The 23,923-nt window shown below is 42.1% G+C and overlaps 3 protein-coding genes across 14 annotated transcripts in view; 1 reads left to right on the forward strand and 2 right to left on the reverse strand.

Annotated features, from left to right (window-relative positions):
- Positions 1-7,011, reverse strand: part of ankhd1 (ankyrin repeat and KH domain containing 1) — a 30,298-nt gene extending 23,287 nt beyond the window's left edge. For all 9 annotated transcript variants that reach the window (XM_072706878.1, XM_072706877.1, XM_072706882.1 and 6 more), the window contains exon 1: positions 6,572-7,011. In XM_072706878.1, coding sequence (XP_072562979.1) covers positions 6,572-6,847 — 276 coding nt within the window. In that variant the 5' untranslated portion in view covers positions 6,848-7,011. The remainder of the gene's footprint in view (positions 1-6,571) is intronic.
- Positions 7,012-8,913: 1,902 nt separating this feature from the next.
- Positions 8,914-13,687, reverse strand: zgc:110540 (deoxynucleoside kinase). Its single transcript, XM_023823824.2, has 7 exons — positions 12,999-13,687; positions 12,410-12,525; positions 12,085-12,278; positions 11,527-11,674; positions 11,011-11,126; positions 10,814-10,913; positions 8,914-10,693 (listed from the first exon to the last, which is right to left on the reverse strand). The coding sequence occupies exons 1-7, from the start codon at positions 13,090-13,092 to the stop codon at positions 10,667-10,669; spliced, it is 795 nt and encodes a 264-aa protein (XP_023679592.2). The 5' UTR covers positions 13,093-13,687; the 3' UTR covers positions 8,914-10,666.
- Positions 13,688-15,402: 1,715 nt separating this feature from the next.
- On the forward strand, positions 15,403-22,282 carry LOC111850688 (heterogeneous nuclear ribonucleoprotein H2-like). 4 transcript variants are annotated; one of them, XM_023824853.2, is made up of 11 exons: positions 15,403-15,479; positions 16,669-16,785; positions 17,179-17,334; positions 17,410-17,553; positions 18,098-18,236; positions 19,250-19,428; positions 20,297-20,406; positions 20,532-20,667; positions 20,818-20,907; positions 20,987-21,085; positions 21,391-22,282. In XM_023824853.2, the coding sequence occupies exons 2-11, from the start codon at positions 16,701-16,703 to the stop codon at positions 21,480-21,482; spliced, it is 1,230 nt and encodes a 409-aa protein (XP_023680621.1). In that variant the 5' UTR covers positions 15,403-15,479; positions 16,669-16,700; the 3' UTR covers positions 21,483-22,282. The 4 variants fall into 4 exon arrangements, with proteins under 4 accessions (XP_023680621.1, XP_023680631.1, XP_072562551.1 ...); XM_023824863.2 differs by having other exon boundaries at positions 20,818-20,901; XM_072706450.1 differs by having other exon boundaries at positions 20,987-21,089; positions 21,391-21,495.
- The last annotated feature ends 1,641 nt before the right edge of the window (positions 22,283-23,923 follow it).

Below are 23,923 nucleotides of genomic sequence, written 5' to 3' on the forward strand. Positions count from 1 at the left end.
GCGACCTGTGGCTCGGCACTGCTGAACGTGCAGGCACTGCGTTCCGAATAAGGTCTCATTCATCTCCTCCAGCGCGCAGGGGAAACCCACAGCGCGCTACGCTAGGCCCCGAAGAGAGGGATCTTTTTGTCTCCAGGCATAATGAGATGCTGCAGTCTGGCTGGCGAGTTCTGCTTCAGCTACAGATACTCACAACACTACAGTGGGCACAGCGAGTTTCCCCATAACTTGTTTATACTTGGACTGTTACTGAGAGTTGGGGAGGAGCTAATTCAATTAAAATTGTACCATTTTCCTTCTACCACCAGGCATGTTCAGCTACTGCACTGATACAACTTAAAATCTATATTAAAAAAAAAATAACCAGAAAATAGACACTTGAAATAAAAATGGTACAAAACATACTCAAATTCACAGGACAGTAATATTAGAGTAATATTATAGTAGTAATAGCAGAATGACCAGGATAATATTACCACAGATCACAGTGCTTAGCTCCGGAACTAACATTATTTTGCTTTCAACTTTCGCACAAAAAGCTGATTAACATTAGGCAGACAAATGTATTTTGTGGTCCAACACACACACACAGTTGACAAGGTTCCCTAAAATATGAGACATACTTGGAAAGTTAATGTTTAAACATTTTATCGGAAGACCATAATAAAGGAGGGAATTTTCCCTGATGAAAGGCAGCCGTTTAGAGAGGAGGAAAGAGCCAGCGCATCCGTTAGCAGAAGGACTCTATCCCACCGGCACGGGGCACTCCTATCTGAGCACGCCCCCCAGGTCACTACCCTGATGCTTACAGAGACAAAGAAAGGACGTAAGGACGCCAACAAGTTCACTCACTCACCTATGCCAGCCTGCTCGAACAAGCAGAAGAAGCTGACCTAGCTCATATGGCTTCCAAGGACACACATTTCCATTAACATACTGGTAACATACCATCATTCATTAAAAAAAATAAATCAAGATCAGTCCAATGCGTCAATCGAGGTCGATATTTAAACTTTAATCAATATTCAATGCGAGCAGCACCAGAATTAAAGACATTTAATGTTTTCAATAGGGGAGGACAAGAGAGGTTTCAAAATACCAGGCTATGAGTGTTTAATAGTCATGTTTTTAATTCATCATTAAATCTGGCCTGCAGATTGACCTTTTGTGTTCCACTGGAAAAAACAAAAACTATGCAAGATTACGTCAATGTCATTCCGAAATCTGACCCCCCCCCCCCCCCAAATATATATCAATCAAAGCTTCAACATAGGTGCATCAGTAGGTTTCTATGCTGCACAAATGACTAGACACCCGACCTCTCAAAACAAAGGTGGAGTCTGAACTCTGATCTAAAAACACGAAAGCGTAAGGATGACCTGAACTCTGCACTGAGACGGGGTAAGTCCCACTTGACGTTCAGGTTCAGACACTAAAGAACAGGAACCTTCACTGCAAACTAAGATCAGGTTCCACTGAACAAACAAGCTGAGAGAAGAATATTCCTTTTATTTCTGAGGTCCTCTTCACATAAAGGTCGTCACTGGAAAAAGCGATACAGGACTTGCCAGCAGCTCAGAGCTCAGGTGTAGGTGTGAAAAAAAACAGGATAAAAGCATGATGGATCCCCACGAACAGACTCCAGCTGTCACGGTGCTCAATGGCCTCCGCTTGTGTCCTTCTGGCCTGAACGGGTTCACTGGTCCACTCGCCAAACCCCAGGCCACAGCATGCTTTTTTGCAGTGGACCCCAACACATTTTCAACCACGCAGCAGTACCCAGTTAGTCAGGATCTTTGAAGGAATGAAATAAAATTCCAATCCCAGCAGCCATATATAAGAAGGTGGTATAACAGGACCCCAGCAGCGATTCAGGACTGGCACAGGCGAAGAAAAGGTCGGTGAAGCACATAGCTATATAAATTAGTAATGTACCGGACAAGCTTGTCAGCTGAGCAAAATGAAAAGTGAACGTATATCACGATGGACAAATCATCCTCGCAAAGGTTTTAATTTTTAATTCGCTCAAAAATCTCCACTCTACCTTTTTCTGTAGACTTCCGTTTTATTCATCACCGACAAAGATGTTCTGGCTTCGTTCCGCAAAACGCTTGTATATTCGCTTGTTTATTTTAATGGATGTGGTGTTTGGAAAATGAGGTAATGCGCCTCTCGATTGTGCATAAGGGCGAGACACAGGACCATCTTAATGCTGCCTTAACAGCCGAACGGCAGGCTTTGAACAAGCGCCTCAATGAGAAATGGAATGGAATGGAAGAGAAAAAGGGAGGAGAAAGGAAAAGAGAGGAAAGGAAAGGGAAGGAAAGGAAGGGAAGAAAGAAGGAAAGGAAAAAAAAAAAAAAAAACCCCCACTGCCACTTTATCGACTCCATGTCAATTATGCACTTCATATTGCACATAACTGCTCTTTGCACAACATTCATGCGTCTAATATTATATTATATATGTATATCTTGTACTTATCTTTTTTTTTTTATCTTTCTTTTTATATATATATATATATATATATATATAGATTTTGCACACCACTATTGCTTGTGAAGCTAGCACACAAGAATTTCACTCATATGTACTGTACCAGTAACATGATGTGACAATAAAGATTTGAAACTTGAAACTTTGAAATGCATCACTCAAAAGTACTAAATACATAAAATTTCAAAGGCTGGTTTTCATGAATCGTCAGATGTGCAGCATAACATAGGTTGGAAACTGCGATGATGGAACGCACACACAATTTCGAATAAATGAAAAAAGGCTCAAAATTAGGCAGTAAAGTGCAGCAATAGAACTGAAGATGCTTCACTTCATGGGGCAGTTTTAGGACAGACTGCATTGTAAAACTGGAACAATGAATAAAAGGATCAAGAATCATTCAAAAGTATGAAGCTGGGCTATGTTCCTTATGCTTCCATTTTTAATAAAAACGCACAAGAAATCCATCTAAAGGCACATCATTAAATATCACATATTCATTATTGTTTCACACTTTCTGTACAACTGATTTTCTTTTTTTAAAATCATACACATTTACAATCTATTTTTTGTTTTATTTGTAGAAATAAAATTGGGATATTGAATTCTCTCAACACATAAAGCACCAAACAGTACGAGCGTGACCTTAAAAGTTCCCAGAAAGCAAGATCTAAATTCATAAACAGTCCTGGTGCTGGGAGGCAAAGGGAATCCTCTTGGCTGAGAAAAGCACCGTGTTCCGGCAGAACGATCCAAGAGGATGCAAGCCGTGAGGACACTCAGAATCCACGCCGCCGTCTCTCGCCCCGCCAGGTCCAATCTCCCTGCCATTACTTCACAACCTAAGGTGCATATTCACTAAACGCTAGACCTCGCTATCAAACACAGTTACCAGAGTTCTATTTCAAAGCTGTGCTTCTTGGGGGTGGGAATAATTGCTCAGACCCTGTACCCACTCTCCTGCTGTTCCGCCTTTTGCTACGTGGCCGGTGCTGTGGGCACACTCCTACACCTACACCCTAACGCGCCAACAGCTGAACTTTCACCCAGCACCCCTGCGAAATCCTACGGAGGTAAACCTTATGTAAGCGTGACCACTGCTGCCCAAACCAACCAGAGAGAGACGCAAGTGGTCAGAGGGGTTCTAGGGCCCAGGAGATGCTGGATTCAGCCTTCCCAGATATGTGGACACCAAGTTAAATACTACACTGCCAGTGGACATTTTCACAGAACCTCTTCAGAGGATCTCGCTCACTTAGAGGCATAAACATATAAGACTTCCTTGTTTTTAAGGAGAACACCACAAATGAAGATTAGAAATTCTAGTAAGTACTAAATAAGCATTTTCTGTTTTCTTCTTGCTGCCATAAGGACCACCACTGGTATCTGGCAGGTCCATATAACCCCCCCGAAGAGCATTTCACCATCATCCACACAAAAGGCTTCGCACTGACTGTTCCAAAGGGCGTAAAAACATTGTTCAGAAGGTTCTGAATCAGACAGGATTTCAGCCATGCTTCATAATAAAATTCTCTTAAGCAGTTTTATTTTACCTCCATCAGCAAGCCTGTTAAACGCCCTAGACTTTACCATCAGGAAAAAAAAAATCCAAAGTGCTGAGACTCTCTTGCTATTAAAATAAGAACAGTATGTACAGTAGATGACTTCCATAAAATAATACAATGTGTAGACAATGTGTAGACAATGTGTAGACAATGTGTAGAAAGCACACATTTTACTATCGGTTACTTGTTCAAAATAAAGATTTTGAAAAGCTTCCTGGGAGAAAAATATAACAACTCTATCAGTTATCTCCTCCTCATTGCTCAAGGAATCCTGTGTAATGAAAACGTTTCATAATCAAGGAGTTAATTTTAATATGAAAAATAAATCTACGGAAGACTGAGAGCAGACTGCACTGCAGAACGTAGGAAGGAGGGCAGCGCAGGGCTGATTTACACAGAGTTACTTTCCGTTTGTCATGTACACAGAGTAGACACACGGGAGCCCTTTTAAACAGTCGTATCACTGGCGTTTCGGCTCTCTGTCCCCGTGACAAGATTAAAACCCCAGGCCGAAATGCTGATTCTCTAAAAGCTTATGCTACGCGTAATCTGCTCAAGGAGCATCACTTAAGTGTGGAATCACTTTCAGACCTTCCTCTGTGCCCCAGTGTGCTGTGGACACAGCAGCAGTGTGTGGATTATGCACCTGAAGCCAGCAGCAGAGCTGCACCCACTACTTCAGCTGCTCCACCCTCAACAACCTGACAGTGCTGCTTGAGTGCCGCAGAAATGCAGCAGACCACAGACCTACATGCACGGCAAATAACGCACCCATGTCCTGCAGATATAGGAAAACATTTAAACATCAACAGTTACAGACCGCTCTGTAGTAATTCTTAGGCCAGACTTAGACTTACCAAAACCTTGTTTCTGACTGCAGATAGAATTTTGTTTCAAGGGGGTATAGAAAATGGATGGATGGATGGATGGATATCATGATGCCTCTTCACGATCTTGTTCCATGAAATTTCTGAACCACAATGTCTGACCTCTGACTCCCATATCATTATTTGTGGAATTTACACAGTGAATAAAGACTTTGCTCGATATTCTGTGATAGAATTTGAAACATGAGATTAGAGACTTAGGGGTGAGCTTGCCGTGATAATCGCCATGAAAACATTCCATCGAAACCTAAATTTTAAAATACCACATGACAATTCAGATTTCATAACGTAGTACCAAATTCCCAGATATTACATCCAAATTAGGATGAAACCAAGTACGGCAATGACCATAAATGATTACAATTGATTACTTCTGATCAACTGACTGAAGTGTCAGGCGCAAAGACATGATGCAGATGTTGTGCGGTGCTCTGAGGTGGGTAGGACAGGACATTCCGTAAAACACGCCACGCCGTAAGTCCCCCTTGTTCGCCGTGCAGAAGAGAAAGACACACACACACACACCCTCCGTGATGATGGGCGTTTGAATTCCAGCCATTAATTATTTATCCGTAAGTGACACTTCGAATGGAAATCGCCATTCCCCTGCCTCAGATCCCTAAGCGAGGGTGAATGAGGATTTTTATAGTATGAGCTCTGGTGCCGCGATGCTATACATTGATGCATTTTTTTCCTCCCTTGCAAGGTGTTCTGGGGCATACACGCAATATACATGCGATCAACACGTGATCGGGGCAAAATAAGCCAACCATGCCGATTTATGCGAGTATTAACATCATGTCAACAGGTGCGGTAACTTGAGGGTATGACTGGATCCGCTCGACTGGCTTTACAGGAGGATCGGTTCGTGTTCGCCCGTGTGGGTGTCAAAGTCGAGACCGTTGACATGCCGACTGGTGCACTGGAAGGCGAAGAAGAACGGGCCGAGCAGAAATCGTGTAGCTGTCAAGAGGACAGATTATCTATCCTGGTTATTGGCTTAAAGTGGACAAAAAACTGCAAGGCGCAGACAGGGGAATCGGACACATGAGTATTCTGCTTTTCAGAAATAATATCATCTGCGAGGCCCTAAGACCCACAAGTCAATTTGGTAGTCCTCCAGAGACCGGTGACAGGGAACAAATAACATTTATTTAGGCACACCGGACAGATTATAACATCAGCGTTCAGCAAAATTAAGATGTGGTGGTGGTGGTGGTGGTGGTGTTGGGGGGGGTGGGGGGGATAGCATAAAACACCAAGCGCTGTTCGCGGGGTAAAATACTACTTATGGTTGTTACAACGTGCGGCAACCGACGTCTTTTAATCCCGAAAAGACGCTTGTCAGCCGACTACCGTGCGAAATCTGGGGAAACTTGCTCATACGAGGGCACTGCAGCCGCTCGTCCCCACGGTTAGGCCTTAATCACAGACTTCGCGAATTACAGTATTATACCGTATAGTTGCAAATACATCGGTGTGCCCTTACATCGAGGAAATCGTGCGATCACCCAAATACGGCTGCAGAAGGAAACATTTACGGTAATAAACGACGTGTATTTTTGTATCGTTTTAAAGAGGGAGGGGTTAGATGGGATTTAGCTAGCTAGCGAGCTAGTTTACCTCAGAAACCTCGTCTTCGTCGCTGCCGGATCCCGGGCCGGAGGAGAGCACTGCAGCCGCAGCGAGCTTAAAATCCAGTCTGTCTGCGGTAGGCCCACCGGCCTCGCCAAACAAGCGGACTTTCTTTCCGCCGACACCGATCCCTAGGCCCCCGAGTCCAGCTCCTGGTGTGGCTCCTACCCCCATCCCTACCGCAGGGGAGCGCGGAGTCACCGAGTCAATCTCGTCCTCGAAGCCGTCCGTCAACATTGCTGTCCCGGCTACAGCATTCTGCATACTTCCTTAAATAATATGTATTTCAACTTAGGTATTATGCTTCTAAACTTCCTTTGGGGATGTACTGTTTTTAGAGTATTACTTCAGAAAATCCAGAAACTCTCCTGAAGCAAGAACAGGATCCCTTTCCCCCAGCCATTAACTTTCTAACAACCTAACCATTACGTACAGTTTCAGGGAAAGAAACTCCGCCTCTATTTCTAGAACATAAAGACTATTGGATGACGGTAGAGAAAAGCCAATACTGATTGGATGTAACCCATGTCCGTCAACGTGCACCCGCAACGTCAAGTTTGGTTTACCAGTATTTCTTGGGTTGCTTTGCGATTAACGCCAGGAAACAGAATATCTCAGAAACGATTGGGCAATCACACGTCTGTCACATATTTCCCGCCCACACAGTCCCTTATATGTATTTTTTAAAGAAATGCATTAAAGGTCCGTTTGGGTTTATTATATATGTAACGTCTTTAATATTTCAGTAGTGACAAAATAAAAATATCGCATTAAAACTCCTTTTTCTAAAATGTGTATATGCGGCAGTATATCTAGTCGGGAGCTTATTTACTTTCTGAAATTTTACTGAGTTTATCTTACATGCCTGCTGACACTTAATATTATATGGAGTAATCATATCTGGGTTTCGTATTTTTGTAATGGAATGATCAAAGTGCGCAACTGACCGGACAGGCGGGGTGAGACGTAGCAGATTAGAGAGCAGGAACAACCGCAGATATCGTAATCAATGGGAAATGTAGTTCTCCTGACAGAAGACACGTTTTATAATCGTCCTCTCGCTATTATAAAGCACCCAAAAGCGTCTGTCTAGCGATAAGTCCAGATAGCCCTGCTTCGCCGCACCGCAGTACTGCAAACTGCAGCCTGGTGTCCTCATTCGACCCAACTGCAAGCCGGCTGGGTAAATCTTGTCTGTTTCTTACGGTATGAAGTAACCATTAAAATATTTAAAAATAAATCATCTCCCAACTAGAAATCAATCTGAAAAAAAGAGAGGCGAATATCCCTAAAAATTCAGCAGATTCCTATTCAGCTCGGTATTCTAGTGATTAGTCCCAATACATCTTTTTAATTTGGCTCTCTTATTGGTTTATATTAATAACACTCCAAGCTCTGGATAATCGACAGAAGTGTTTCATTCACACACAACTCAGATATAAAGGGGTATTTCAATACATAGACTATTCAGTTTCTTACTTGTACTCCAAGAGCAGTAAGGAAACAGTCATTTGAGGTATGAACAAGACTGTGAAAGACTTACCGCTTTTATTTAGTTCGATTGCCACACTTTTGATGAAACCCCTTTCTTCACTTACACTGAAACTACAGCACCATGTCACATTCATTTTATGGTTAAAGGAAACTAGCATGGGCGGCACGGTGGTGCAATGGTTAGCACTGTTGCCTCGCACCTCTGGGACGTGGGTTCGAGTCTCCGCCTGGGTCACATGTGTGTGGAGTTTGCATGTTCCCCCCGTGTCGTCGTGGGGTTTCCTCCAGCTACTCCAGTTTCCCCCCCCAGTCCAAAGACATGCTGAAGCTAAATTGCCCATAGGTATGCTTGTGTGAGTGAATGGTGTGTGAGTGTGCCCTGAAATGGGCTGGCCCTTCATCCAGGGTTGTTTCCTGCCTCATGCCCATTGCTTCCAGGATAGGCTCTGGACCCCCCATGACCCAGTAGGATAAGTGAGTTGGACGATGGATGAAATTAGCATTTTCCCCAAAGTTAGTACCCTAAGTATGAGACTTAGGATTATCAGGCCACGTTCCTTAACGTTTGTTTGCATGGCCATCTTTGTCAGGGAAACAGACATCCCATGCCCACAGATAATACACAGCCCTTTGCTAAACAGAACCAGGTTTGATTGGACCAGGTTTTAAAGGCCTCTGTAGGAATTCAGGAACGTCTGTTCACACTGAGAAACAAGGCCTCAAAAACAATGGCAGATAAAGCAAACCCTACCCACCATAGTAGTAAAACAATGCAGCAAGATCTCAGGTCTTAGGTGCAATTTGAGGTAAGACCCAAATTATGAAAATACTAACCCTTCAGAAAAAATGCAACAAAGGCACTTTATTGTTCAAAAAAAGAACCTTTATATGTAGAGCAACTGTTCATTTAATTTAGTAGACAAAAATGTTTTCATCTGGGGGTCTCCAAACTTCAATCCTATAAAGCCCCAATCCAAAATGGCCTTACATAGCACCCTTACAACTATTAGGACAGAGCTATTTAAATCATGGTCCTCAAGGTCAAAGCACTGCTGGTTTTCCAGCCTTCCTTTACCTGAGTCAGGCGTGAAGCCTCTGGCCAATCAGAATCAGAAATTATTAACCTGACTACCTGGGAGAACTGAAAACAAGGCCTGGACCTTGCAATCAAGGTCCAGATTTGAAGAGCCCTGAATTAGGAGAAGAGAGACTTCCAGTCGCCAATAATACCAAGCCTCACCCCTTCCAACATTACCTTTAAATTCAAAGGGAAGATTCAGACATGAGCAAGTCATCTTGGTTGAGGATTCAGACATGATTAATCCATCGCACAGAACTGTATCTCAAGTATGACTAACAGGTGAACCCAGTCCACTGGGAAAAAGACCATTTCTGATGATTAAGATATCATAAGTGTGCCATTACTTTCTTAGACTGTTTGGGACACCATGCCGTATACTGGGCTATACTTTAAATAACTCATATACCATCAATTCAAGTGCTCCAGAAATGCAAGACTCTGTGCATTTATACTCATCCAGCTGGGAAAGTCAAATCCATTGTTTGCTTTTACTCAAGGACTGTTTTGGAATACATGCACGCTGTTGTAAACAAGTCATGTAAAGCACGTGGACATTCTGCATCATGTCAATACACTGTATGTGCAGTGTTTCCGCTGATAACGTTTCTCCATGGTGGCCGGCCACACCAAAAAAAACAATCATCTAAACCAAGGTCTTGGTGGCTCACACTGGAAGCTTGATTCCTGTCCCCACATTACAGAATTCAATTGGCTGTCACTGTCAGACTATATTACATTATCATTTAGCAGACACTGTTATAAGGCTCTAATATGATGAGCTTACTTAAGTTTTTCCAAGGAAAAGACAGACAAGGTAGTTAAACAGGTCACTGAGACTTCCAAGCATTTATGCAAGTCGCTCTGGCTAAGGGCATCTGCCATCAATGTAGATGGAAACAGAGCAGGCACACGGGCTACATGGAGTGCAGTTAGCCAGTTGTCATACCACGTGAAGCACTGGAGATGGGCAACCATTAAAAACAAAGTAGTTATAACTGTCACTGTAAAAAAAAATATATAATTTGATATATCTGATATAACTGCTTACCTCCATTGACAGTGAAGGAACATGCCATCATCAAGCAAAATAAAAAAATATATGTACAACAATGGTCTGATGTCTGTATTTTCCAGTAATACAACCCCACCCCACCATCTCTTGATCCACAGGAAACACCAAGTACACAAACACACCCCATACATATCTCAGGTGTGTGTCTCAATGCACATGTCAGTGAATTTCTCTTGGATCAACTATAAAAAAATTACAATTTACAAAATTTTAAATCATGTATAAAACCCAAACACACACACTTATAAATTATGTAAAATGGCATTAAAATATACAACATCCATTGCAATAAAACAAAAAATATTTAAGAGCTGTTGTTGGGAGAAGGTCCTTGTGTTGCATGATCTTCTGTATGTCTATTTCCTGCAGAGCGGACAGCGTGGATCTCCGGCAAGCAGAGGGAATGCACCCATCAGGAGAAGGTGCACACCAGCTATCACAGCGTGCTCAGGAACTCCTTCACCTGTACAGAGATGTAACAGAACGCAGATGTATCCACACTGTAAACTCAGCTTATTCTAAACCAGCCGGCTGAGCAAATGTAATTTAATTATGAACAATGAAATGCAGGTGCGATATTGACCTTGTCCACAACTTCTGCTCGTTTGATTTTGTCGTGTTTGAAATCATCGTTCACATCGAGCACAAGTACGGGGAGGTCCTTCAGGTACTCGAACTCCACGCTGCGTGGAAGCAGAGTGGGTTAAAGGCATTGTCATCTCGATAGGGTGCACTATTCCCCTAAGGACTATTCATGTATGCGTGTGGGGGAGCTCTCACCAGATGTTGCGGTGGTACAGCCAGGACTCATGCTTGTAATGCAGCTTTTCCAGATACTCTAGAGGGATTCCCTGTTCCTCCTCTCGTCCCCGCAGATGCAGACGCTGCATACACCTCTAACAAACCACAAACACCTTCGCTATCAGTTCTCTGGCCATATATGCAACTTTAACTGAAACAGCCATATTTTACTGAATACAATTGGCAGCATTTGGAAACCGCAACTGCTGCAAAAGTTAACTTCAGTATAATACATCTGAAAAGTCACCACAAGTTTGAGACAAGAGCTCATTATACAGACTACCAAAATATCTATAATGCTAAATTACTATGAATTTTTGGCATTTGTAGTATGGGTTAGACCATGTTGTGCATTTTCAAATGTCAACTTTAGGCCACAGTTCTGCACCATCTTGCTATTTTCATTGCTTTCTGAACAAGTTAATATTCTCCACCTACCATTAAAAAAATTATACAATAAACAAAAACATACAGGTTATCTGGGCACCAGCTCACCTCTGGATCAGCTCTCATATAGATGATGGCGTCAAGCTCAATCTTTGATTCAAACTGTGACAGAAGCCAGCTGTGCCAGTCCTGGTATATTGCCCATTCGGTTTCATTCATCTCTCCAGACTCAAACAAGTTGGATGCAAAGACATACCTTCAAGAAAAAAAAAGATTAACCTAATATAATGTACATAGGGGAGGATAGTTCAGGTCCAGAAAGTAAAAATCAACACCAAGATTTTGTTCCAATCAATCAGCTAAGTACTCGTTATACACAAATGTTTTGTTGAAACAGAATCTTGGTCTGGATTTTGAACTTCTGGAGCTGAACCCCCCACCTCTTACTGTACAGTGCATTTGTAACAGAGGTGGGTAATTCAGGTCCAGAGAGTAAAAAAATCCAGACCAAGATTTTGTTTCAAACCAACCATTTGAGTATAAAGAGCCAGTCACAGAGCACTCAGCTGGGTGGCTGAAACAAGATCTTGGTCTGAACTTTAACTATAAAACCTGAACTAGCCAACTCTGATAAGTAATCACTGTTAGACTGCAACGATCACTCACCGGTCACTGTAGACAGAACGCTCAAGAAACTGGATCGGTTTCTCTGCCTGCTGCAGCTTAATAGAGGGTTTCTGAAGTTGGGAGCGCACACGGCTCACACACGCATAACTCTGGAAGGTGTAGGACCAACGGCTGGGCTTATCGTACATCATTTGCAGAAGGTTTCCGCCACTCTTCTGAGAGGTGGTCAACTCCTTGAAGGCATAAGAGAAGGAAAAGAGTAAAAAAAAAAATGGAGAAAAGCCCCCAATTTTCTCAAGCAATAAGAATCATGATGTAAAACGGCAATTTTATTTGTAGGGGTCGTAATATGCAATCTCCCCACCTCGAACTCATTCTCCGTGTTCTGAACGTTGCACCACCTGCCGATTGGTTCCGGTATGACCTCCCAGTCTTCAGACTCCATTTCTAACATACGCACAAACGTCGACTTTCCACAAGCTGCAAAAGGAAAAAAAAATACATAATACTGTAAAGAAACGAGATTGAGTTGTTGCACCTTGCAACAATATTTTGCATTTTACCCGACGACACTTAAGAATTCAGTTGATAGGCATGACGGCATATGGAGCAAGGGACCGGTTCATGATTTTGGCGCCAAGAAACGAAGAACCTTTCAACGTCAATTTACTTCTAACCAAAATTCTGGGCTTGCAAATTTAAATTAGCTCTGACTTAAATTTGCATGACCTCGTAAATCGGCTCTTCTAAGGAAATAAAAATTTAAAGCAAAATTCTTAGCAAACTACGGAAGTCAGTCCATTTATATGCCGCACTCACCCAATGTCACAGGTTATTATAATAAAATCTTCTAATTCGAATCAGTTCTAGATTTTTCTGTACAATTTCACATGCAGTACTGACCGGCCAGCTAACAACAATTTTAAAAAAGAAACTGTCAATACTATACTCACCTATATTTCCCTCAATAGAAATTTTCTTAATCCTCTTTTCAAAACTGTTGTCAAGTACCGGACTGAAACACATTCTCTTTGGGGGGGTCGCCATTGTAGTTTATGTAAAAAAATAAATAAATAAATAAATAAATAAAGTACAAAACAGAAAGAAGAACAATTAATATTTTTAAAAGACTTCAGGTAGACAGAGCCTCTGAGCGCCTTGGATAGCGGTCCAGCTTTGAATAGCCGCGCAATTGCACTGTGACGTGACTTCCGGGCCTGGTCCATATACCCGGAAAAGGCGGGGTTACAGGGCACATGCTTGCCCATTTCTAACTTGAATCAAAAAATTGTAGATCCCGGTAACGTCAGGCATTATTTGGATTTAGCTAATAGATAACTGTCATTCAACATAAATTCTATTTATTAAGTACAGGTAGTTAGAACACGTGTCTGTTTTAATCAGTACAATAGGTTGTCTTTTATCTGGGTATTTAAAAAATGTATATTTATTCTCGTGTACTACTCGAAGGGAAAGGAAATCAGAATTGTATTCGCCAAGTACATAGAAGTACAGTAAAAGGATTTTTCTTTTGGTGCAGGTGGTGTCAAGCAAAAAAAACATACAACAAAAAATCCAAAAGTAGAAATACAAAGACAGTAATTAGAATAAAGCAAAAAAAAAAAAGGTCTGAAGAAATATATAATCAAAATAAAGTAAATTAAAATAATTTAAAAATGAATAATGATATAAAATAATAAAAGATAAAAAAGATATGAAATAATGAGGCAAACATGTTTGAGACAAGAGCGAGGCCCTAAGACCCAGGGTCCTTAACAGTTACAAATTGAAGATGAAGGTAGAAAGAGAGAAGAAAAAACAAACATAAAAAAATAAAAATAAATATATAAAATAAATAAAAAGTTGTGAGGAGTACATATTACAGTACAATACATCAGCAGAACGTTACAAAAACAGATTCAAGAGACTAAACGTAGAGTATGTCCGGATAGCTTTTCTGTTTTTAAACCTTGATATAGTTTGAAGATAAATATTTACCGCTACTTTAAATTGTTCTAATACAGGGTGTTTCCCAGACCATTTGTTTTTGCGTATGAAATATTTTGCCAAAATGATAATTAAATCAATGATCCTTTTATATTATTTCCATGTTATTTTCATCCATAGTAAAACTAGTCATCTTTAAAGATAACATCTATACTATATTCATTTTTAATATATGCTTGTAGTTCAGACCGAAATGTATTAAAAATGGGCCAAAACCAAAATAAATGTCGTAGAGTTTCTGGGTTGCTATTGCAAAAGACACAATTTTCATTTACATTTACTTTAAATCGCTCAAATATAAGGGTTTTGACTGGTTATACTTTGTGGGTTATTTTATATGAGACTTCTTTTACCTTTTTAGTTATGCAGTATTTACTAGGTGTCATCCAAACTCTTTCCTAGTCAATATGTTCCCTAAAAAAAGAATTCCAATATACAATATTTACAAGGATATGATTTGAGTGCAGTATAGACCTTAAGAATTTATTACATTCAGCATCCAAGAAATTCTTTCCCTGTAGTATAATATTAGTATTAAAATCTATTGCTAACTCTGATGGTTGACAGTTATTGTTTTTCACAAGCCTTAACATTCATTCAGAGATCGCATTGATCACAGTCTAATACTAGTCTATAGTAATAGAAGCACCATATCTTTCTACAAAATCTGTATAATGATGTATGTCATTGTTTGCATTCAGTAATTATTCAGTAAAAATATACCTTTTTCAGTCCAGTTTTCATAAAATAATGTCTTGTTTTTTTTTTAACTTTAATGCATTTGTTTTTCCAGATTAAGTAATTACCGTAAGTGTGAGGGGAGAAATTATTTTTATAAATCAGCAACCAAGCAAGAAGTGCCTGCTTGTGAAAATTAGTTTTCACAGAAAGTCGTCCTATATTCGTCCTATACCCCCCCCAACCTTTTGGAATATTAAGTTTGGCATAAGGCACCACATGCTCTCTTTGTTCTTGAAATAATTCTGGATCCATCTTGTTTTAAATACAACATTAGAAGTGTAAAACATTCAGACCACTTTCTTCCTGTGGACGACAGACAATCTCATTTTTTAATATCATGAGGTTTATTCCTCCAAATGAATCTAAAAAGCTTTGAGTCAATTTTCTTAATAGACTCAAGTGGCAAATCCAAGACCAATGAAGCATATACTAATCTAGACAAGACCTCCGATTTAGACAAAAGTATACTACTATTCAAAGAAAGCCACGAACTAACCCTGTTTTCTAATTTTTGAATTATGGGAGAAAAAACAAAAAAGTCTTGCCCGTGACGCCATCCTTTTTACAAGCCATTCAGTGGGCGTGGTTACCGCCGAAGCGGGCGAGCGGCAGAAAGCGACGCATGCGCAGGAGAACTCAGAACGTTCCGTCGGAGCGCGCTGCCACGCTGAAGGCGCTACAATAAGGTGAGGCGTTAGCTAAACTCTTAAATTGCCCTACTTGATTATTAATGTGTTTTTCGTTTTGCTTGGTATACATATGTATTTCTCAACGGTAGTAAAGCATCGTGGGGTTGAATGCGATGGCTTCTATTTGAGTATTTGGTACCGCCGAGCATGAATGATGCCGTCTCCGTGTCTTGCTTTCACAAGGCCCGTCTTTTGTCTGCGAAGTGCGGCTGTATGTTGTTCACGGCGAGCCGTCTCCAATTAACGTCGGGCTCCAATTGATTATTTTAAAGCGTTAATTTAACTATACAAGCAAAACATTAGCAACCTTGTTTCCCTCACGATGTCCTCTGGTTAACGATTCATGTAACTAAACGCGCATTTCCATCACTAAATTACAGGCTAGCTAAGTTAAACGACTGCTGTCGATCAGTGCCATTTAGGAAGATGAGCTTTGAATAAAATAATACAATGTAACCGCCTGTATCGATTTTAATATGTAAATCTGCTACTTCATATAGTCATTTTAGCTGTTTCTGATGTAATTTCTAATGTAACAAATTCAACTAGTATCGAAATTATGAACAAATATGGCCGCTTCCGCTTGGGACTTGAAAGACGGATAGCCGGACCTCGGGTACCCAGATGTACAAATCACTGGGTTTTTTTTAACTGTTAGTTCTCCGTGGCGGGGTTGGCGGGCTCCAGGCGGCCTTCCGAGCGGGTAGTGTTTGATTCAGCCTGAACAAGTCCCTCGATGGCGCTGGATGAAGCGCGGACATGCCAGGCTCGCAGCCGCTTCCTGGAGTGCGGGCGGAAGCCTCGGCGGCGGCGCGGAAAGATGCGGTGGCGCGCCGGTGCTTTGTGCTTTCCGCTTTCTTTTTGTTTGATAGCATGGGAGGAAATAATTATCAATTAAATAACGATTTTTTTTAAATTTGGACCTAAGAAACAGCAGTTTTCTAGGAAGACGTTTTCTTTGCTATCCAATTAGTGAATTCTGCTTTAATAACTGTTTAGCTAGTATTCATATTCCAAACATAACTAGTTTAAATTAGCTTAAACGTTTTCAATTTTATGTTAAGCATGAAATCCTTCTATTATACTTTAACTCTATTTCTTAATTACCCAAAATAGTGATTTCTGGTTTGCTATTGTGACCTTAAACGTGCCATAACGCTTTTCTTGTAAATCTGCCTTCTTACAGGGAAAAGAAAAACGACCTATCATCTAACGATCATGTCTGACGGAGAAGGATTCGTGGTCCGCATCCGGGGACTGCCCTGGTCATGCTCTGTCGATGAAGTCCAGAGGTTTTTCTCAGGTGAGACGAATGCTCGGGTCTGTAAGTGCTGAGTGCAGAGCGATCCCAACGGCCAGTCACAGGTATACCGACCAATTGTCAAGCTGAAATGCTCATCAACCGTATCATGCTTTTCCTGCATGTGGCCCAACACAGCAGGAGACTATCAATACAAAGGTGTTAGCTTCATCTCCAACTAACCAATGCTTTCAGCATGTATCTGTTACCATGCAGACAAATGTCAGGTGAAATGCAAGCGAAGAGAAAATGCCCAGTATGCGATTGTAGATAGATAAATTCTCTATTTATCCTCAAGGGGGAAATTCGTATATCCAGTAGCTCCTTTTAAAAATAATAATAAAATTTTTTTATAATGTAGGGTCCTTAATGGCTTAATGATCTTTCTCCTCCTAGATTGTAAAATTGCTAATAATGGTACGAGCATCCACTTCACTTACACCCGTGAAGGCCGACCCAGTGGCGAGGCCTTCGTGGAGTTGGAGTCGGACGACGACCTCAAGATCGCTGTGAAGAAAGACAGAGAGACCATGGGCCACCGCTACGTGGAAGGTGTGTCTGAATCTTCATGCTCCCCTTGTTTATGGGCCGTCCATCGGCATCTCTGACTGGTCCCGTCCTCTTTAGTGTTCAAGTCCAATAGCGTGGAGATGGACTGGGTCATGAAACATACCGGTCCGAACTGCCCGGAGACGGAGGGCGATGGGCTGGTCCGACTCCGTGGCCTGCCTTTCGGGTGCAGCAAGGAGGAGATCGTCCAGTTCTTTTCAGGTACGTTCGTGCCACATAACAAGCCTTATGAATGCTTTTCGTCACTTGCTGGAATATTGAGTGGTTTCATATTGAAGTAGGAATATTGACTGCATGTAACAATTCAGTGCGTAAGTTTTAAGCAAGACAATCTAGTGAAGGTTTTCTGGCTTTTTTTTGTTTAATATTCTGAATCAAAAATATGAGGAATATACGTTTCATTCCTGGGCAGCATTTAATCTGCAGCTCAGCCATTTGTGGTCAGACCTCTATTATTGATGGTCGTTCTTAACGCAATTTTTCCCTGCAATTTTTCCTGTAGTGATGTTAAGTAATGTAACAATCAGTGCTTAATTCTGACAACTGCAGTCTCAACCTGTAGTCTGTCATCTCTAATTATGTATCGATTATAAAATGTGTAGAATCTCAAATAGGAAATTCCTCTGGTGTTATTGATGCATTTTAGGTCTTTTTTATTTTGTTATTTAGCATAAAGATAGAGAACATTGTGACTGGGTATGTGATTTAATGCTCCCCGCTGGGGTTATCTGTCCTTGGGTTGAAGGGTTGGAAATCGTGCCAAATGGGATAACATTGCCGGTGGACTTCCAGGGGAGGAGTACGGGGGAGGCCTTCGTGCAGTTTGCTTCACAGGATATAGCTGAAAAGGCTCTAAAGAAACACAAGGAAAGAATAGGGCACAGGTGGGGATGGATGGCTGGACTATATTTTCCTTTTCTTATGGTGTACACCTCCTACAACCTGTCACCTGTCACGGTAATGGCGCACAAAACAAAACACTCATCAGACACGGCTGAAATTCAGTTATAAATCCTGAGTGCAGACACTCAATTTAGTGCTGAGCGATCAGTCTCTGATTAGTGCTGACCGGGTGCTTTCTCATCCACGGTGTAAAGGGGGCCAAGGGGTTTAAAACTCCCAGAATGCTGCAGGAAACATTTGGAACCATGACACCGTTAGTTGTCTTGACATTGACATGCTAGTGATTTTAGCCCACGTGGGAGAAATGCCTATATATATATTTACTCAGGTTATACCAAACACGGAAGTATGTTAGTGATATGCTAAAATGTACATTTACTGCAGGGCACATTTTTAGACTCTGCTAGTAGGTCAGATACGTATCTGTAGGGTTTGACCCGTTGATGCTTTAACAGGCTGAGAAATTGGGCAATGTATATTGCAGTGACTCAGCATTCATTGTTTAAGGGGACTAGTATCTATCGAGTGAGGTTTGGGGGTGTCGCTCAGCACTAAGATTCAGACACAAAGCATAAGCACACATGGATTTCCCCCAGAGATCAGTCATCAGGGGAACCTGGATCCTGCAGTGACAGGTAACTCGGGTTGTGAATCTGCTTCTGATGGAATCGTAACCTTCCTGCACTATGATGGTCATGCACACGGTTGCTTAGGTCTTCCCAGGTAACCATAAGAGAAGTTTTACTCGACTCACATTTTAATACGGTCATTCATGACACGGCTACGCGTTTCCTCCTGCCCAATATTGTCGAATTTTTTCCGTGATTCATTCATATAAGGCTGGGAGGAACAGGACCAACACGCTGCCTGAAAAAGCGACCACTATGAGACTTGATCCTTATGTCCGTAAATCTGATGCATAAGTAGAAAGACTTAGACACGGGGCTCCCGGGTCCCTGTCGTTTCTGACTTCCTCTCTCCGACACGCTCTCAGGTATATAGAGATATTCAAGAGCAGTCGTGCCGAGGTCCGGACGCATTACGAACCCCCACGCAAAACCATGGGCATGCAGCGGCCTGGGCCGTATGACCGCCCGGGGGGCGGCCGCGGGTACAACAGCATGGTCCGCGGAGGCTCCTTCGAGAGGATGCGACGTGGGGGCTATGGTGGAGGTGAGTGGGGCCCCTTTGGTGAATGTCCTGTGTAGATTAAGGTTCTCTGTCCAGTTTATTGTATCATGGCTGCAAATCTGTTTCGCTTTGAGTGATATGTAGATTAGATCCCAATTTAAGTGAAATTTGAGAAAGTGTTCGAAGTTAATTTATAATGGTATAACAGCCTGTGTCCAGCCCGTAAATGTTCATTAGTTCTTGAGCGTGTAACAGTCTTAGTTTACTCAATTGCATGATTAGCGCTCTATTTTCGATGTCGTCAAATTTATCTTGGGTTTAATAATAATGAAATGAGGTTTTGCATGGTGGTAATCAAAGGGACTGAATTTAAGGTTCTCAATAACTGTTTCTCCTCCGTTAAAATTGCACTGTTGATGTCATTGGTCAAAGCAAAAAGGTTTTCCCTCGACCGAGAATGAAAAGCACATACTGGCCACTGAGACTGCAGTGTAAGTGGCTGGTGATGAGTTTCTCTGAGAGCTTGTTTTGGCCAGTGTGGTCTGCATTTTTGATCTGAGCCCTTGAGGTTCTTTTGTTTTGCTCTCTACTGGTCTGTTTGAGAAATAAAGTATGTAAGTTTGGGTTCAGTGCTTTGAACTTTACAAATTTCGTGGTCACACATGACTACAAAACATCTGCCTTGGCTTCCCGTTGCCTTGCTGTTTGGAGGTTGAAGCTAAAGAGATGTGAAAATGTCTCCTCTCTGTGCCTTTTAATTACCTCTAGTTTTAATTTGGGTATCCTCGTAACCACTGTCCTGGTTTTAGGTTACTATTTATATTCAGTAGGGTATCGGAGGTTTTTTTTCCCATTGAGTTGCTGTTACTTAAAGCTCGAGTTAATCAGCGCCTGGGGTCTCGTTTTGTAGGTCTGTCAGATGGGCGCTATGGTGACGGGAGCTCGTTCCAAAGCACAACGGGTCATTGTGTGCACATGAGGGGGCTTCCCTACCGAGCCACGGAGACCGATATCTACAGCGTGAGTCTTCGAGTCTTTAAGAACGTGCTGTAGAACGTTCCGAGCAAACCATGGTTCAGCAGCAGCCCTAGACCATTGGTTTGGATAAACTAAAGCGATTTAAGGCTCCTTCATTTCCGTTACAGTTCTTCTCGCCCCTGAACCCGGTCCGCGTTCACATTGAGGTCGGCCCGGATGGGCGCGTGACCGGTGAGGCGGACGTCGAGTTTGCGACCCATGAAGATGCCGTGGCAGCCATGTCCAAGGACAAGGCTAACATGCGTAAGTCCGCTGTTTGTGTTGAGGGCCGAGTGCATGAGTGCCGGTCTGTAAGCCTCTCAGATGTAGCTTGTTCATTCCTTCTGGTATCTTTTAATAATCTGTCATCCTTCTTGTCTGAGATTGTAAACCACTGTGTTTGACCCCTTTCAGAGCACCGCTACGTGGAGCTATTCCTGAACTCGACAGCAGGGGGCAGCAACGGCGGCTACGGCAGCCAAATGATGGGCGCCCTCAGTGAGTGTCAGTCTGCTTTTTGCGGGTGATATTAACTTTTCCTCCTGTTTGCGTTCCCTCATACTCACCGTCCTGTTCTCTACAGCCAACCAGTCTTCCTATGGGCCCAGCAGTCAGCAGATGAACAGTGGCTACGCGGGGGGGTACAGCAGCCAGACCAACATGGGCGGCTACAGCGATTATAGTAAGTGTCGACTCCCTCCCCCCCCCGTTTCGCCTTGACTGGACCTCTAGTACGGGAGCCCTAAGATGCAAAACAAATTAGAAAACGCTACATTATTAACTGAAACCAGAAAAGGTAGGTACTTTATTGAATCTCATGGCCTTGCTACTGATTGGACACTGAGTATCAAAGACAGGGATTTGTGGTGTAGCATAGAAAATGCCAGTTTCCTGCTTGTCTGGGTTTTCCCCGTTTTCATCGGTTTTGGAAATGTTGCATGTGTTGAACCGGTTGGTCCTTAAGTGCCAATTGCTGTCTCCTGTTAGGTAATCAGAGCGGAATGAACAGCAGTTACTACGGCAGCGGCAGCAGAGGCTCCATGGGCTTGAATGGCATGGGGGCAGGGTGGGGCATGTAAGGCCGTGGGGGTGACCCAGGTTGGGGGGTGGTGTTGGGGTGCAACCGGCACTGACGATAAAGGGCTCCAGAGCTGCTCAATGTCTGTGAGGGGGATATTTTCTTTTGTTCTTTTTTTTTTTTTTTTTTTTATGCTTTGCATCAGTAAGTGGATGGAATTTCAGTAATGAAATGTAATCATTTCATTAAAGCTTTGCATCAGTAAGTGGTTGGAATTTCAGTAATGAAATGAAATGTAATAATTTCATTAAAGCTTTGCATCAGTAAGTGGGTGGAGTTTCTGTATATACAGGGTTGACATTTTTCTACGGTGTACGTGAAGAAGTTGGCGTAGTCTGACGATGTATACCCTTATTTTACAGGACTTGTACAATTCGTCTGTGTCTAAAGTATAGGTTAGTCGAGTTGAGACCAGGCATATCTTGGTCTTTCTGACCTTGATTTCTGTGTCCGCAGTAGATAAACTTAGGTAGCAAGACTGACTTAAATTCATTTGTAAATATGGTCAACTTTTTGTTTTTGGAGTTAAATGTCCAGCTTTTTTTTTCTTTTTTGTCTCGATGTCAGCGACCTGGGACTTGGTGTGAACGTGGATTTTTATATCGTGAGAGAGCATGTTGGAACTCTTTTTAATACACTTTGCAATTTTGGAGACTGGGCACGTTGGGATTTTGTCTGTGATGCAGTACCAACTAATCATTGTGTTCCTTCTACTGTAATGAAGCTTTAATCCCTCCTAAATGGTTTGGTCTGTGATCTTGTTTTGCACACAGTAAATAAAATTGTTCTGTGTACACACAAGTGTGTAAGTGTCCATCCTTGTGGCTCCTTCTTTAAAGATTCTGTTAAGACATAGTCCTGGATTTGACTTGTGCCGAATCAAAAATTAAGACAAATTGGTAAAGAGGAACTGCGTAAAAGCATTTAAGCATCAATCTAAATATGACACGAAAGCGACCAGCAAAGGAACGGAATGCACACCTACGTACGTTTATGCTCTTGTAGCGGGTTTTGCTTTTCGGTGTTGGTGGCCTGCTGTCTTCTGCATGATTTCTAACATCGTGCTTATTACGAAACGACAGGAACATGTGTCCTTGCTGACTTCTGTAATACACGTTTTGCGCCCTCTTGTGTAATTAATGATCGTAACTAGTGAGGGGCACTGCTCCGGGTGCACAAACAGGGTGGTGTGGCCTGCTGGTAGTATCATGGGTTATCCCTTGGTAAATGATCACGAGGGGGGGGGTTCTGGGGGTCATCAGTTATAGAAAAAGGACCCTTGGAACACAGCAAATGGGGGCACCAGATGGTGACACTTTCCAAGACTTTATAATCAGGGAGGAAGAGGGTCCCGACAGATTATAGTACAATGATCCAAAGTTAAAATGCTTTCTGCTTCAAACCTTGGAATATTATCCCGAAATATATAACATCCAGTTTGTATGCATATTAGCAGGTGTGTGTGTTTTTTTTCCAGAACCATTGTAAGTGGTCTATGGTTTTGACCTTTACATTCAACGGCTCATTAAATGCTAGGTCATGCATTATTAGGAAATTAGCTAAAACAGACTGAAACTCAACAAAATCACACGTACCCCCTGAACTATAACAGGACTCCTGCATTAATAGTACATAGATCTGAGCGTGAATATGGGCGTTTCAAAGCGAAACGTTGCGAGTCCCGTTCACTTTGAAAGACATGCTAACCTATCTTAGTCCACTAAGTGTCGCTATATGGCGCTTGTTTCAGGAACTGAAAGTTGAACAACCGTGCTGTGTGTGCGGTCGCAATGAAACAGAATCAGAAATCTTAGATTATCTGGAAATAGATTGTTTGTGAGACCGCACACGGCCACACAACGACAAAAGTAGACAGTACCACATAAAACAAACATTGTTGATCATGCGAAATGGTCATAATCTATCCGCAACCCTGAATAGGACCCGTGGTTTCAGAAGATGGATGGATGGATATACTCTGCTCCTCAAAATAACTAAAAGCAGAGTCACGACCCAGTAATTGTACAAGAAAGTTGCCTATTTTTGAATACCTTCATTTTCCATACCAGCGTAACCAGTGCGGGTTACGCCAGTCCAGCACAGGTAGAAAACGCACATCCAGTCAGAAGACTAGTACACGAAACCCGTCACCCTCGAGGTGCAAGGCCTCAAATAAAGCAAATGTCTCCGGGATTATTCAAAAAGATAAGGCGGGCTCCTAAGAACTGCGTTTCTGCATCGTCAGTTATGGTGATGAAGCGCACCGACTACGTGAATGCAAGCAGGTGAAGTCAAAACGGGGCTTTATTTTGACGCCAATAATATTCAGTCAACAAATCTCACTTACATGTGATTCGCAGGACACTTTCGTCGATTCTACTAATGGTATTTTTTGTGATTCTGATATGAGAAACGTGTAATCTTTTTGTCAATGTATAAAAT

Source organism: Paramormyrops kingsleyae, chromosome 24 (genome assembly GCF_048594095.1).
Source record: "Paramormyrops kingsleyae isolate MSU_618 chromosome 24, PKINGS_0.4, whole genome shotgun sequence".
Classification (NCBI taxonomy): domain Eukaryota; kingdom Metazoa; phylum Chordata; class Actinopteri; order Osteoglossiformes; family Mormyridae; genus Paramormyrops; species Paramormyrops kingsleyae.